The sequence below is a fragment of the Pleurodeles waltl genome, chromosome 4_1, assembly GCF_031143425.1.
Source record: "Pleurodeles waltl isolate 20211129_DDA chromosome 4_1, aPleWal1.hap1.20221129, whole genome shotgun sequence".
Taxonomy (NCBI): Eukaryota; Metazoa; Chordata; class Amphibia; order Caudata; family Salamandridae; genus Pleurodeles; species Pleurodeles waltl.
Genome location: NC_090442.1, coordinates 882,826,369 through 882,841,594, shown reverse-complemented (window position 1 = coordinate 882,841,594; position 15,226 = coordinate 882,826,369). Strand labels below are relative to the sequence as shown.

The following is a 15,226-nucleotide window of genomic DNA, read 5'->3' as shown; positions in this document are numbered from 1 at the left end:
CGGTTCCAGTGGTCAGAAGGTGACAAACGATGCAGAAGAATCCTGACAGAATCTTGCACATAGAATCTGGGGACCCATCCACAAGGGAGTCCCTAAATAGCCCTAAAAGGGGGTTTGGTCACTTAGTAAGGTGACCAATTATCAGGAGGGGTCTGTGAAGTTACCTGCCTGACCTGGCCACTCAGATGCTTCCAGGAGCCTCTGCACATATCGGTTCCAAGATGGCAGAATCACGTGGCCACCTGGAGGAGCTCTGGTCACTCCCCTTTTCTTTGTCCAGTGTTGTGCCAGAGCAGGGACTGGGGGCCCATGAACTGGTGCAAACCCATTTATGGAGGGAGGGCACCAAAAGTGCCCTTCAAAGCAAACCAGTGGCTTGGGGAGGCTACCCCTCCCAAGCCTGGTAACACCTATTTCCAAGGGAGAGGGTGTTACCTCCCTCTCCCACAGGAAATCCTTTGTTCTGCCTCCCCCTCCTTGAGCTAGTCAAGCAGCAGGAGGGCAGAAACCTGTCCGAGAAATGGTGGAAGTGCGGGCTGCCTGCAAAACCCTTGAAGACTGGTAGGTGCAATACTGGCACGTCCTCTAAGGGGGCCCCAGAGTGGACGGAATCATACAACCAATACTGGCAACAGTATTGGGGTATGATTCTGACATGTTTGATACCAACCAGGCCCAGGTTCGGAGTTACCATTATGTAGCTGGCCACAGGTAGTGACCTATGTCCATTACACATGTAAAATGGCTTGACCGCACTTACGAAGCCCAGTGCATTGGAACTGGAATTTGTGGGGGGCACCTCTGCTCATGCAGGGGTGCCCTCACACACAGGAACAAACACCATGCTCTCTGGGCTAGGAGGGCTTACCATAGGGGTGACTTACAGTGACCTGGTGTAGTGACCTGTGGAGAAAGGATGCATGCACCTTTTCACGCAGGCTGCAAAGGCAGGCCTGCAGACACATTTTGCATGAGCTCCCATGGGTGGCGCAATACATCCGGCAGCCCATGGGGAATCCCTGGTGCCCTGGGTACCCAGGTACCATACACTAGGGACTCATATGGGGGCCCACAGGGTAATGTTAACAAATTTTTATCTAAAATGTCCAAGGGAGACCGACTGTTCTCTATTTGTGAGAAAGGATCAAAGTAAATCCAATGCTGTTCCATGCATCCCAATCTTGGCTAGGCAATCAATAAGGATAAAGGGACTCACAGTATTGAAGGTTGCGGACAAAACTAAAAGGATCAGAGCGGCCTTCCCACCTTTATCTATCATTGATCTTATCTCCTCGGAGGTCACTTTCAAGGCCGATTCTGTACTGCGGTTAGTTCTAAAACTGTGTTGGACCTTATCAAGGACCTCATTCTTGTTTACATATTTCGGTTTTGGTAGTGTTAAGATGTTCCGCTCACGTTCTGGATCTGTGGAAGAACCCTCAGAGGACTGCCTCCTGCAGTGACTTGCTGTGTACGCCACAAGACTGCTTTACCCAAGGGCTAGTTTACTGGCCTCCTGTTCAGAGCCAGAGGAACATTAAAGGCTCCCACCATCATAAACCTGCACCTAGACCAAGCCTGAGTAAGCGCGGAACCCCCAAGTGGTGCCCCACCAGTTCTCAACTATCGGTTGTGGTGCTAAGTGTGCCCAGATATGCAAAATCCAAAAACTTTGGAAATGTTTGGCTAAAAACTGCTCTGAGAAATGAGGGAAGGCCGGGACCTATCTGCTTGTCGATCCCCCCCCATGGTGCATCGCCGGTCAACCTGACAACTCCCAAACCACATACTCAATATGGCCACATGCAACTTACAATGTCTAAGAATGGACTTAGACACTGTAGGGGCATATTGCTCATGCAGCTATGCCCTCACCTGTGGTATAGTGCACCCTGCCTTGGGCCTGTAAGGCCTGCTAGAGGGGTGACTGACCTATGCCACACTCAATGGTTTGTGGGCATAGCACCCCGAGAGGGGTGCCATGTCGAGTTTGTTTTTTTCTCCCGACCATCACACACAAGCTGCAGTGGCAGTGTGCATGTGCTTAGTGAGGGGTCCCCGAGGTTGTCATAATACATGCTGCAGCCCTTGGAGACCTTCCCTGACCACAGGGTCCTTGGTACCATGGGTACCTTTTACAAGGGACTTAACTGTGTGCCAGGGTGTGCCAATTTTGGAAACAATTGGGAACAGGATTTGGGAAAGACCACTGGTACTGGGGCCTGGTTAGCAGGATCCCAGCACACACACTGTCAAAGTTGGCATCAATATCAGGCAAAAAGTAGGGTGTAACCATGCCAACAAGAGCACTTTTCTACATTTACTAAATACTTTCCCTCAGGACGGCGCTTCTTTATTAAGGCTGTAGCATGCATACAGAGACTAAAGCTGCCACCATATAGGCAGGTAGGATCATTGTCAACATTAATGGCACAAAGAGCTTATTGGGGGGGATTATTTCCTCAGGGAAATATCAACCACTCATCAGCATTCCATAGAACAAGTTTTAATTAACAACATGGAAAACATACATTTCCAACTTCAATTACTGCGATCTTGAATAAATCAAGTTTTCATGAAAAAACAAAACAAAAAAAAAACACGTTGCTGCACTAATTAGAACTCACCCTTAGCCATACTTACTGTCTCAGGGCTTCCAATCCAGGTGGCAAATTGCACCCTATGTAAACTCCATTTATTAAACTATACTCCAGTAAGGCACTGAAACAAGGATCCTGTAAAGAGAAAATAAGACATTTGGCAGTTTACAAACCTCAAATTTTTTCCACTTGAGATGTCACTAATATCTATTGAAATAAAACTCAATTTTACTGGGTGTGGTGTACATGAATACATCTCTAAAAAGGATCCACGCTGGATGTTATATGTTGTCCTAGAAGAACAAGTTACTTACCTTCAGTAACTAATTACATGGCAGAGACATATTTGCAGACTTCTTATCTTACATTCCTTACCTTAGAATTTCCCCCAAGCGTCAGTCTGGATCTGGAGATTTTTCTCAAGCAATACCCCTGCATGCTGTTACGTAGCGTTGGTTGACGTTGCCGTCGTGTTTGCCGGATATGATGTTGAGGGTCGTATATAGGAGCCACCCCAGGGCGCAGACATCAATTTCTTTTCACCACTTTCCACGCCAGAGGTGCGGAGCCATGAAGAACACTGACTATGGTGTGTCAGAGCTAGAGCCCTGAAGATCAAGTTACTTACCTGCGGTAACGATTTATCTGGTAGAGGCATGTTATAGTTGCAGATCCCTTACCTTAGTATTTCCGCCCGCCAGGAGTAAGACTGGAACCGGAGATTTTTCTTCGAGCAGTACCCTTGCACACCGTTGGGTGGCATTGGTCGACACTGCGTCCGTTCTTGGCTCCCTGGTCGCCATGATGACGTTGCAGTCGTACATAGGCACCACACAGGCATGCTGACGTCAGTTTATTTTCACGACTTTCCAATCCAGCAGCGAGGAGCCATGAAGAACACTAACATTGGTGCACTAGAGCTAAGGGCCTGAAAGGGGAATCCCTGTCACTAGAAATCAGTTCGCAAGTGGGAGGATGGGTGGGTCGGTAAGGATTCTGCAACTAGAACATGCCTCTACCAGACAAATTGTTATCAAAGGTAAGTAACTTGTTCATCTAATAGAGAATTCTAGTTGCTGATTCCTTACCTTAGAATAGATACCCAAGCAATATCCTGGGTGGTTGGCTGCTAAATCAAGATCATACTAAAAAGTCCTGCAGGCCCGAAAGACCAAAGTAGCCGTCTCTCTGGACCTGACTGTCCAGGCAATAATATCTTGTGAACGTGTGCAGGGATGCACACGCTGCATGACAGATGTCCAGGACAGGAACTCCACATGCTAATGCAGTGGTAAGCAGCAGTTGCTCTGGTGGACTGAGCATGAAAACCCTAAGGGGGCTGCTTCTTTGCCAAAGCACATTTTGATGCAGAGCAGTACCCATCGCAAGATGGTATACTTCTGAACTGTCTTCTGTCTCTTTGTACCCACATATCCAACAAAGAGTTGATCGTCCACCAAGAAATCTTAAGTGCTTTGAGGTAGAAGGCCAATGCTGTTTTTGGGTCCAGGCGGTGGAGTCTCTTCTCTTCAAGAGAGGGATGTTGGGGGGGGGGGGGGGGGGGGTGTAAAAAGTAGGCAAAGTGATGGACTGACCTAAGTGAAAAAGGCGTAATAACCTTAAGAAGGAAGGAGGCCCTTGTACAGAGCACCACTTTGTCAGGGTGGACAGACAAAAATGGTGTCTTGGAAGAAAGAGCTTGAAGAGGTGATGGCAATAAGAAAAGCAGTCTTGATTGTTAGGAGCCGCATGGGACAATTGTGAGGCCATTCAAAAGGGGCACACATAAGTTAAGTTAGGACCAGGTTCAAGTCCCACTGGGGCATAATGAACAGGTCATAGGAAATAATTGGGTGAGTCCCTTAAGCAACCTTCCAAGAATGGGAGACTTGAATAAGGAAGGTTGGGTCCGGCAATCTTAGAAAGGCTGAAATAGCTGATGAGTAACCTTTAAGGGTGCCCATAGAAGACTTGACTGGGCCAAAAAAAAGATGAACAAGAGAACCTCAGAGAGGTGCAGAAAGGAGATCCACAGACTTGTTGGTACACCATGCCACAAATTTATGGTAATGACAGGCGTATACCATTTTGGTGGAGGTACCTCTGGCTGCCAGAATAACATCACAGACTTGTAGCGGAAGACGCTCAATCTTCACGCAAGAAGGCACAAACTGGACAGGTTCGGGTTGAGAAACGACCCCTGCTGCTGCGCCAGAAGATCCTCCCAAAGGGGCAGTCTGATTGGAAGAGCCAAAGGCATGCTCAGTAGCTCTTGATACCATACTCTTTGTGCCCAGTCTGGAGCCACAAGGATTACTTGGGCCCAATCGCTCTTGATCTTCTTCAGAACTCTGGACAGAAGTGGTACTGGAGGGAAGGTGTAAAAGAGGCCTGTTCCACTCAAGACAAAAAGCGTCGCTGAGCGAGTGCCACCTTGGAAATTCCAACGAGAAAACAGTTGACAATGGGTGTTCTCTGCGGAGGCAAACAGATCTAACCACTGCTGAAAGAGGCCTTGCGCCACCTCCGGATAGAGACACCATTCATGATTGACTATGCATCACAGCTGAGTTTGTCTGCTCTGACGTTCAGAGATTCCGCGAGATGTTGAACCACCAGGATTATGCCCTGATGTTCTAGCCATGTCCAGAGGCATAGAGCCTCTTGACAAAGAGTCCACGACCTCACTCCACCCTGCTTGTTGCAGTACCACATGGCAATAGTGTTGTTTGTGAACACTTCTACCACTTCCCCTTTTAGAGAGGCAAGGAATGCTTTCAATGCAAGCCTGATTGCCCAGAGCTCTAAAAGATTGATGTGGAGTCCGGACTACATCAGAGACCAGAGACCTCTGATTTCCACCTCTCCCATGTGGCCACCCCATCCCAGTAGTGACGCATCTCCCACTACTGTAAGATCTGGTTGAGGAAGGGAGGGGGATCTGCTGTTGACCCAATCGCAATCGAAAGCCATCAATGCAGGTGTTTCGCAGTTCCCTCCGAAGTCTGGATCAAGTTGGAGAGATCCCCCTGATGCTTCACCCACTGTAACTTTAGGTCCCACTGCAGAGCCCACATATGCTATCTGGCATGTGTCACCAGCAGGATGCAGGAGGCCACTAGGCCCAGCAGCCTCAAAGTCATTCTCACTGAAATCCAGGATAGAAGCTGAAACATCAGAATCATAGCCTGACTATCTGGACTAGCTTTTCGGGAGGATAGGCCAGAAAGTGCAGTGTGTCCAGAACAGCTCAGATAAAAGGGAGCGTCTGAGAAGTAGTCAGGTGTGGCTTTGGCATGTTTATAGTGAAGCCTGGTAAATTGAAAGTGCTTGTAACCGACCACGAATCACAAGTAGTGCCTGTGGGCAGCAAGACGGGTATAAGGAAGTAATCGTCCTGCAAGTAAAAAGCTACAGTCTCCTGGTTCCAAGGCAGACAGGAGCTAAGCCAGAGTGAGCACTCTGAACTTCTCCTTCTCAGGAAGAGATTGAGGGACTGAAGGTCTAGGATAGGATAGGATGTAGGCCTTTGCCCTTTTTGGGCACCAGAAAGTAGCGAGAATAACAACCACAACTTACTTCTGGCGCAGGGACCCTCTCTATGGCACCCTTGGCCAAGAGAGCTGTAACCTCCTCACCGAGAAAGGCCAGGTGGTCCTCCATCATCTGATCGTAAGATGGTGACATGGATGGGTGGGAAATCTCGAAGGGGAGGGAGTAGCCCCTTCAGAATATTTGCAAAGCCCACCTGTCTGACATGATGGATTTCCAGGGGGCAGGTGATGGGGAACCCTGCCTCCAACTGGTCCCTGACTGGGAAGCATCAGACTAGGAAGGTTTGGAGGTTGCAGCAGGAGGAGTGGTGGACTGGGTCGACCGCTGGCCCCCTGATCCACAAGGACGTTTGATCCCACATCTCCAACCATGCAGAGGCTGGGAAGCAGACGCAACACGATGGCTGGAGGGGAAGGGCCGGTGTTTGGCACCCCGCCACGAAAGGGGAGAAAAGCAAACTGAGGGTGGTGAGAGGCAGCTGTGAGGCCCAAGGACTGAGAAGTAGCCTGAGACTCCTTAAAGCGCAGAGTCTGTTTTGTCTCTGGAGAGACGGGTGCCATCAAAGGGCATGTCCAGAAGTGCAGCTTGGACATCCCTCGAAAAGCCAGACATCCTAAACCAAGCATGGTGCCTCAAGGCCACTGTTGATGCAATCGATCTTCTTAGTGAGTCGGTCATATCCAGTCCACATCGTATTGGGAACTTAGCTTATGAGAGAATGGCCTGGGCCTCCTCTTGGACCTGTGGCAGCACCTGCGCTACCATGTCCCAAAAAGTACGGGAGTAATGGCCCAAAAGGCATGCAGTGTTCACGGACTGCAATGCCAGACTGGAAGGAGAAAACATTTTCTTTCCAAGCTAATCCAGTCTTTTGGATTCCCTATCCGGGGGTACGGAAGGGAATGCACTTTTGGATGTAGAGGCCTGGATAACCAAGCTCGCAGGGGTCAGGAATACTGGGTCATTAGCCGCAGGCCTAAGGCGGCAGACGATGGGGTGGGATGTTGCATCTGGAATACTGGGTCATTAGCCACAGGCCTAAGGCGGCGGTCGATTGTCCTATTAACAGTAGCCCATGTGGTGGGTTTGGACCAAGTTCCCAGCAGGACATCAGTGAGGGCCTCACTAAAGGGTAAGAGGGGTTCTGAAGAGGAAGCCCTAGGCTGAAGCACCTCAGTCAAAAGGTTGGTCTCGTCAGCCACAGAATGCAGCTGGAGGCCCAGGACATCGACCACTCTCCTCACCACCACTGAATACGACGCTCCCACCTCAGAGCATGCCAGCATCAGGGTAAGTGTCTAGACCACTGGCTTCTCCCAGGTCCTGAGCCCAGTATTCTAAAGGGTCCAGCGACCCCTACCTACTCTCACCGTACCCATAAGAATAAGGTTCAGGATCTGACCTAGGGAGCCATGTCCCTGTTGAAGCTGGAGTCAGGCCACCGGTGCGGACCGCAAGAAGCTTTAGGGACCACACTCCCAAAGTCTTCGGGTTCATGGCCCAGCACTCCGAGTATGACTTTGGGTTGTAGTCTTGCTCCAAACACCAAAGGCACACAAGGTGTGGATCAGTCACAGACATCATTCAATGACAGCAGTCTCAGGGCTTCAAGCTAGTCTTCCACGGAGACATCTCGATGCACCAGGATGTCAAAAAATCATCAACAGAAGTTGAAAAAGCCAGTCAAAAAGTGGTAGTGGGGTAGCTCTTTTTCGGCTATGCGTGTACGAAGGTGCCGAAAGAAAAGAACTGCTGTCAGTGTGCCAGGGTGGCGCTTACATACAACCTTTGACATCATAACCGGTGAACACAACACTAACAACAGAGTCGGAGAAGACTGACGCCACCTATCTGCAGCAGGGGTACTGCTCGATAAAAATCTCTGGATCCAGACTGACGTCTGGGGGAAATTCTAAGGTAAGAATTCGACTGTAAGGAATCTGCAACTAGAAGTCCCTATCAGATCATATATATTAATGAATGTGCATAGACCCCATTCTGATTACGGACTGCTCATTGTTAGAAATAGGGTCTTTGGTTGGCAGTCAGGTTACCCCCGGTCCAAGCAAGGACCCTCACTGTAGTCAGGGTAAGTCGCACACAATCCAAATTATCCTGTGCCCACCCTCTGGTAGCTTGGCACTGAGCAGTCAGGTTTAACTTAGAAGGCAATGTGTAAAGTATTCGTGCAATAAATCATACAATAACACCATATAGCACCACAAAAATACACCACACAGTGTTTAGAAAAATATATAATATTTATCTGATAAGATGCAGGTCAAAACAATTAAAATGCAATAAGTAGATGTTCATATATCACTGTAAAAGTGATATAAAATGTCTTAAGTCTTTTAAAAGCAAAAAAAGTCTCTTTCAAGCACAAAGTACCTGGTTCGCGTGCAAAATCTCTGCAAAGAACCGGAGAGGAGAAGATGTGTGGAAACAAAGGGGTGTGCGTCAATTTCTCGGGCCGCACAAGGCGATGCGTAGTTTAGTTTTCATGCAGGGACGGCTGTGCATCAATTTCCGGCGCTCGTCATGGATCCTCTTCGGGTTGCGTGGTTTTCGGACACCCCGGGGACGATGCGTGGATTTCCTGCGCTGGCAGGATGAAGTCACAGGAGCTGCGTCGATTCGGTGGGCATTGTGTCGAATTTTCTACTCTATTCCTGTCGAGAAGTTGGGCCGCGTCGTTCCGGCTTGGCTGTGCGTCGATCCGGTGTGCTGTGCATCAAATTTCCGGTCGCTACGCTGGCACTTCTTGATGCGAAATCAGGCTGCGTTTTCCCGGTTTGGAGTGTGGTGAAATTTTCAATGCGGTGCAACCTGTGCGTCGTTTCTGGCAGGCTGTGAGTTGAATTTCGCCGCACAAGGAGTCCTTCTTGTAGAGATGAAGTCTTTTTGGTCCTCAGACTTCAGGGAACAGGAAGCAAGCTCTATCCAAGCCCTTGGAGAGCACTTTTTCACCACAGCCAAAGAGCAGCAAGGCAGCAGGGCAACAGCAAGGTAGCAGTCCTTCACAGAAAGCAGACAGGTGAGTCCTTTGGGCAGCCAGGCAGTTGTTCTTGGCAGGATGCAGGTTCAGGTTTCTTCTCCAGGAAGTGTCTGAGTTGGTAGGGGCAGAGGCCCTGTTTAAATACCCAAATGTGCCTTTGAAGTGGGGGAGACTTCAAAGAGTGGCACAAGGTCCCCTTTCAGTTCAATCCTGTCTGCCACGGTCCCAGTAGGGGGTGTGGCATTCTTTTGTGTGAGGGCAGGTTACTGTCCTTTGAAATGCAAGTGTCAGGCCCTCCACCGTCCCAGCCCAGGAAGACCCATTCAAAATGCAGATGTATGGAAGTGAAGCTGAGTATCCTGTGTTTGGAGTGTGTCTGAATGAATGCACAAGGGAGCTGTCAACTAAACCCAGCCAGATGTGGATTGTAAGGCACAGAAAGATTTAAGTGCAGAGAAATGCTCACTTTCTAATAGTGGCATTTCTAAAATAGTCATATTAAATCCAACCTCAACAGTCAGCAGGATTTTGTATCACCATTCTGGCAATACCAAATATGACCTTCCAACTCCTTTCAGATCAGCAGCTACCACTCAAACAATGTATGAGGACAGCCCCAATGTTAGCCTATGAAGGGAGCAGGCCTCACAGCAGTGTAAAATGAATTTAGGAGTTTTACACTACCGCGATATGTAAACTACACAGGTACATGTCCTGCCTTTTGCCTACACAGCACCTTGCCCTATGGGTTACCTAGGGCATACCTTAGGGGTGACTTACATGTAGAAAAAGGGGAGTTTTAGGTTTGGCAAGTGCTTTTAAACGCCAAGTCGAATTGGCAGTGAAACTTCACACACAGGCCTTGCAATGGCAGGCCTGAGACAAGGTTAAGGGGCTACATATGTAGGTCGCACAATCAGTGCTGCAGGCCCACTAGTAGCATTTAACCTACAGGCCCTGGGCACATATAGTGCACTGTACTAGGGAATTAAAAAGTAATTTAAATAGTCCAATTGGGTATGATCCAATGTTATCATGCTTAAGAGGAGAGATCATATGCACTTTAGAACTGGTTAGCAGTGGTAAAGTGTGCAGAGTCTTAAAACTAGCAAAAACAGTATCTAAAAAATGGAGGGAGGCAGGCAAAAAGTTTGGGGTGACCACCCTAAGGCTTTCAGGTGTAACACTCATTTATTGTCATTCTTCCTAGGCATCAACCATTCTGGCCGTTTTGTTCTTGTGTAAAGTAGAAGCAGGGAAGTACAAGTCCAAGTCAGAACCAAAGGTAAGAGAAAGCATGCCCCAGGATGACTAACTGTAACACTGCACATTGTAATATTCTGACTCATTCCCTGACCTTCAATATCAGGAAAGCCTAATATGAAAACAAATAAAATGCAGAAACAGTCATGAGAACTGCAGTGGCCTCTATCTGTCTCATTGGAGAAATGTCAAGTAATTCTAAAAGGGAATCCTTGTGTTTTGCTGTAGCATGGTGTGGACTATGGTAAGCAAGGCCACCTGACATCACCAGAGCACAAATAAGACAAGCAACTTTTATGGGGCTTTAGTACTGACTTAAAGCCAATATGAGGTGTGTTCAACAAAATGTCAGTAGTGTACATGCAAAATAAGGAGCATAGAAGGGTGATCTTTTGTTCGCTGGATTGCAGCGAAATCTGCACCAAATGCAATCACAGAGATCTCTGATAGAGGAACGGAAAGCAGGGATGCATTTGTTTTGTGAGTGTAGGAAATTGGCTTTGTATGTACTATTTCAAAGTAAGAAATAGCATGCACAGAGTCCAAGGGTTCCCCTTAGAGGTAAGATAGTGGCAAAAATAGATAATTCGAATGCTCTATTTTGTGGTAGTGTGGTCGAGCAGTAGGCTTATCAATGTGTAGTGTTAAGCATTTGTTGTACACACACAGGCAATAAATGAGGAACACACACTCAAAGACAATTCCAGGGCAATAGGTTTTTATATAAAAAAATATATTTTCTTAGTTTATTTTAAGAACCACAGGTTCAAGATTTACAAACAATACTTTAAATGAAAGGTATTTCACTCAGGTATCTTAGGAACTTTGAATCATCACAATAGCATGTACAGTTTTGGCAAAAATGCCAATAAGCTATTTTAAAATTGGACACAGTTCAAAAATCAACAGTTCCTGGGGGATGTAAGTATTTGTTAGTTTCACAGGTAAGTAAAGCACTTACAGGGTTCAAAGTTGGGTCCAAGGTAGCCCACCGTTGGGGGTTTAAGGCAACCCCAAAGTTACCACACCAGCAGCTTAGGGCCGGTCAGCTGCAGAGGTCACAGTGGTGCCCAAAACACATAGGCTTCAATGGAAATAGGGGTGACCCGGCTCCAGTCTGCCAGCAGGTAAGTACCCGCGACTTCGGAGGGCAGACCAGGGGGGTTTCGTAGGGCACCAGGGGGGACACAAGCAGGCACAGAAGGTACACCCTCAGCGGCACAGGGGTGGCCGGGTGCAGTGTTCAAACAGGCGTCAGGTTTGCAATAGGATTCAATGGGAGACCCAGGGGTCTCTTCAGCGATGCAGGCAGGCAAGGGGGGGGGCCACCTAGGGGTTGCTCCTGCACTGGAGTTCGGTTCCTTCAGGTCCTGGGGGCTGCAGGGTTTACCAGGCGTCGGGTTCCTTGAAGCATGCAGTCGCGGTCACGGGGAGCCTCTGGATTCCCTCTGCAGGTGTCGCAGTGAGGGCTCAGGGGGGTCAACTCTGGCTACTCACAGGCTCGGAGTCGCCGGGGAGTCCTCCCTGTAGTGTTAGTTTTCCACAGGTCGAGCCGGGGGCGTCGGGTGCAGAGTGGAAAGTCTCACGCTTCCGGCGGGAAATGTGTGGTCTTTAAAAGTTGCTTCTTTGTTGCAAAGTTGCAGTCTTTGTGGAACAGGGCCGCTGTCCTCTGGAGTTTCTTGGTCCTTTTAGATGCAGGGTAGTCCTCTGAGGCTTCAGAGGTCACTGGACCATGGGGGACGCGTCGCTGTTGCAGTTTCTCTTGAAGTGAGGAGACAGGCCGGTAGGGCTGGGGCCAAAGCAGTTGGTGTCTCCTTCTTCTCTGCAGGGCTTCAGGTCAGCAGTCCTTCTTCGTCTTCAGGTTGCAGGAATCTATCTTCCTAGGTTCTGGGGGGCCCTAAATACTCAATTTAGGGGGGTGTTTAGGTCTGGGGGGTTAGTAGCCAATGGCTACTAGCCCTGAGGGTGGCTACACCCTCTTTGTGCCTCCTCCCTGAGGGGAGGGGGACACATCCCTAATCCTATTGGGGGAATCCTCCATCTGCAAGATGGAGGATTTCTAAAAGTCAGAGTCACCTCAGCTCAGGACACCTTAGGGGTTGTCCTGACTGGCTAGTGACTCCTCCTTGTTTTTCTCATTATCTCCTCTGGCCTTGCCGCCAAAAGTGGGGCCGTGGCCAGAGGGGGCGGGCATCTCCACTAGCTGGGATGCCCTGTGGCGCTGTAACAAAGGGGTGAGCCTTTGAGGCTCACCGCCAGGTGTTACAGTTCCTGCAGGGGGAGGTGAGAAGCACCTCCACCCAGTACAGGCTTTGTTACTAGCCACAGAGTGACAAAGGCACTCTCCCCTTGTGGCCAGCAACATGTCTGGTGTATGGCAGGCTGGCAAAACTAGTCAGCCCACACTGGAAGTTGGGTATGTTTTCAGGGGACATCTCTAAGATGCCCTCTGGGTGTATTTCACCATAAAATGTTCACTGGCATCAGTGTGCATTTATTGTGCTGAGAAGTTTGATAACAAACTTCCCAGTTTTCAGTGTAGCCATAATGGTGCTGTGGAGTTCGTGTATGACAGACTCCCAGACCACATACTCTTATGGCTACCCTGCACTTACAATGTCTAAGGTTTTGCTTAGACACTGTAGGGGCATAGTGCTCATGCACCTATGCCCTCACCTGTGGTATAGTGCACCCTGCCTTAGGGCTGAAAGGCCTGCTAGAGGGGTGGCTTACCTATGCCATAGGCAGTGTGAGGTTGGCATGGCACTCTGAGTGGAGTGCCATGTCGACTTAGTCATTTTCTCCCCACCAGCACACACAAGCTGGCAAGCAGTGTGTATGTGCTGAATGAGGGGTCCCCAGGGTGGCATAAGACATGCTGCAGCCCTTAGAGACCTTCCCTGGCATCAGGGCCCTTGGTACCAGGTGTACCAGTTACAAGGGACTTACCTGGATGCCAGGGTGTGCCAATTGCGGAGACAAAGGTACAGTTTTAGGGAAAGAACGCTGGTGCTGGGGCCTGGTTAGCAGGCCTCAGCACACTTTCAAATCATAACTTGGCATCAGCAAAGGCAAAAAGTCAGGGGGTAACCATGCCAAGGAGGCATTTCCGTAAATTGAGTGTCTCTGATGCACCTATATAAGGGCTTGAATGTGTGCTTTGACTCCGCCTAACTAGGCACTATCCAAACAGCGCTGTTTGACCATAAAGGCAGTGTGCTTAAAGAGTTCTCAAGATAGGCAATGGATAGTCCATCAAAGCAGGACTTTACACTACAAGTTCTTCATTCATTGTGTGTGAAATACCCCTAGGAGCAAGAGCCCGAATGAGCCTGTCGTTATCTCCATTCCTGCATACTGGAAAAGACTGATGGCACCTTAAAGCACACTCACATATTTACACAACATGCACCCTATGCATTATAATGCATGGCAGGTTAACACCACGGTATATATTTTCCCTTCTTGAGTGTACACAAATATTCAATATCAAATGACTATAATGGTTTGGAGACAGTGCAGTTCCACAGTACACTTCCATATTCCAGATCTGATATTGTGTGCAGAATTATCCACATGCAGTTTCCAGTACATGACTATATATTTGTGCTAAAAATGAGTGGTGATCATTTAATGCACATTTCCACATGACCCTAAATGAAGGCTCAAGATGTTGTGATAATGCCTAATTACCGGCTGATGTAATCTCTCCCTTTTTCTTACACAGTATATTCATTCTTGGTTTGAAATAAATGTGTGACCTTGCTTGTTAGGGTTTGGCAATCTCAGATAATGTGTTTGCACAATTACAAGCTCCAAGCAGGATATACTGATCACTTTAGTAATCAACTTCTCCAAAATAGATGCAGGCTAGTATAACTTAGTTACCACCATACCATAGCTCTCTATTGGCTGTATGACAGAATATTGACCACAAAAATATATTGCAGAAAAAATATCAAAGGCCCAAAATATCGACTTTACACATACACAAAATGTAAATACCAGAATATGGGCTACAAAACTATCTTTGACCATAATACTGTAATTACATACGTATGTATATATATATATATATATATATATATATATATATATATATATATATATATATATAGTCACATAAATATAAATATACATTATTGAGACTTAAAAGTTAAATTGATTAAAAAATCGAATATATACAAATCTAATGTCACTCACCCAGTGCACATCTGTTCATGGCATGTAGTGCTGCAGATTTACATGCTGTGCATACATCGCCATCTAGTGTTGGGCTCAGAGTGTTACAAGTTGTTTTTCTTAGAAGAAGCTGTTTTTGAAGTCACAGGATCGAGTGACTCCTCCTCTCGGTGATAGTGTGCATGGGCATCGACTCCTTTGTTAGATTGTTTTTCCGCAGGGGGTGAAGTAAGGAGTGAAGAATTTTATATGTACAAATATATATAGAAAGTGGAGAAGATGTCCATGCAATGTATATACATATTTACATGATAAAGTACTACGTCTACAGGCTTCCGGGGAGAAAAGAGGACGCCTATGAATCTGCAGCACTACAAGCCATGAACAGATGTACACTGGGTAGGTGACATTTTCTGTTCGATGGCATGTGTAGCTGCAGATACACATGCTGTGCATAGACTGAAAAGCAGTTCCTCTCCCAAGTAAGCGGTGGCTAGACTGTAGGAGTTGAAGTAGTTTGAAATAGTATTTCAAGCACTGCTTGACCAACATTTGCTTGTTGTCGCGATAACACATCTACACAATAGTATTTAGTAAATGTGTGTGGTGTGGACCAATTGGCTTCTTT

The 15,226-nt window shown here is 47.7% G+C and overlaps 1 protein-coding gene across 1 annotated transcript in view; it reads right to left on the bottom strand.

Moving 5' to 3' along the window:
- The window catches only part of MOV10L1 (Mov10 like RNA helicase 1), a 933,047-nt gene that overhangs the window by 136,338 nt on the left and 781,483 nt on the right, over positions 1 to 15,226 (bottom strand). Inside the window, exon 27 of the mRNA XM_069227566.1 lies at positions 2,644 to 2,735. Within this exon, the coding sequence (XP_069083667.1) occupies positions 2,644 to 2,735 (92 nt within the window). The remainder of the gene's footprint in view (positions 1 to 2,643; positions 2,736 to 15,226) is intronic.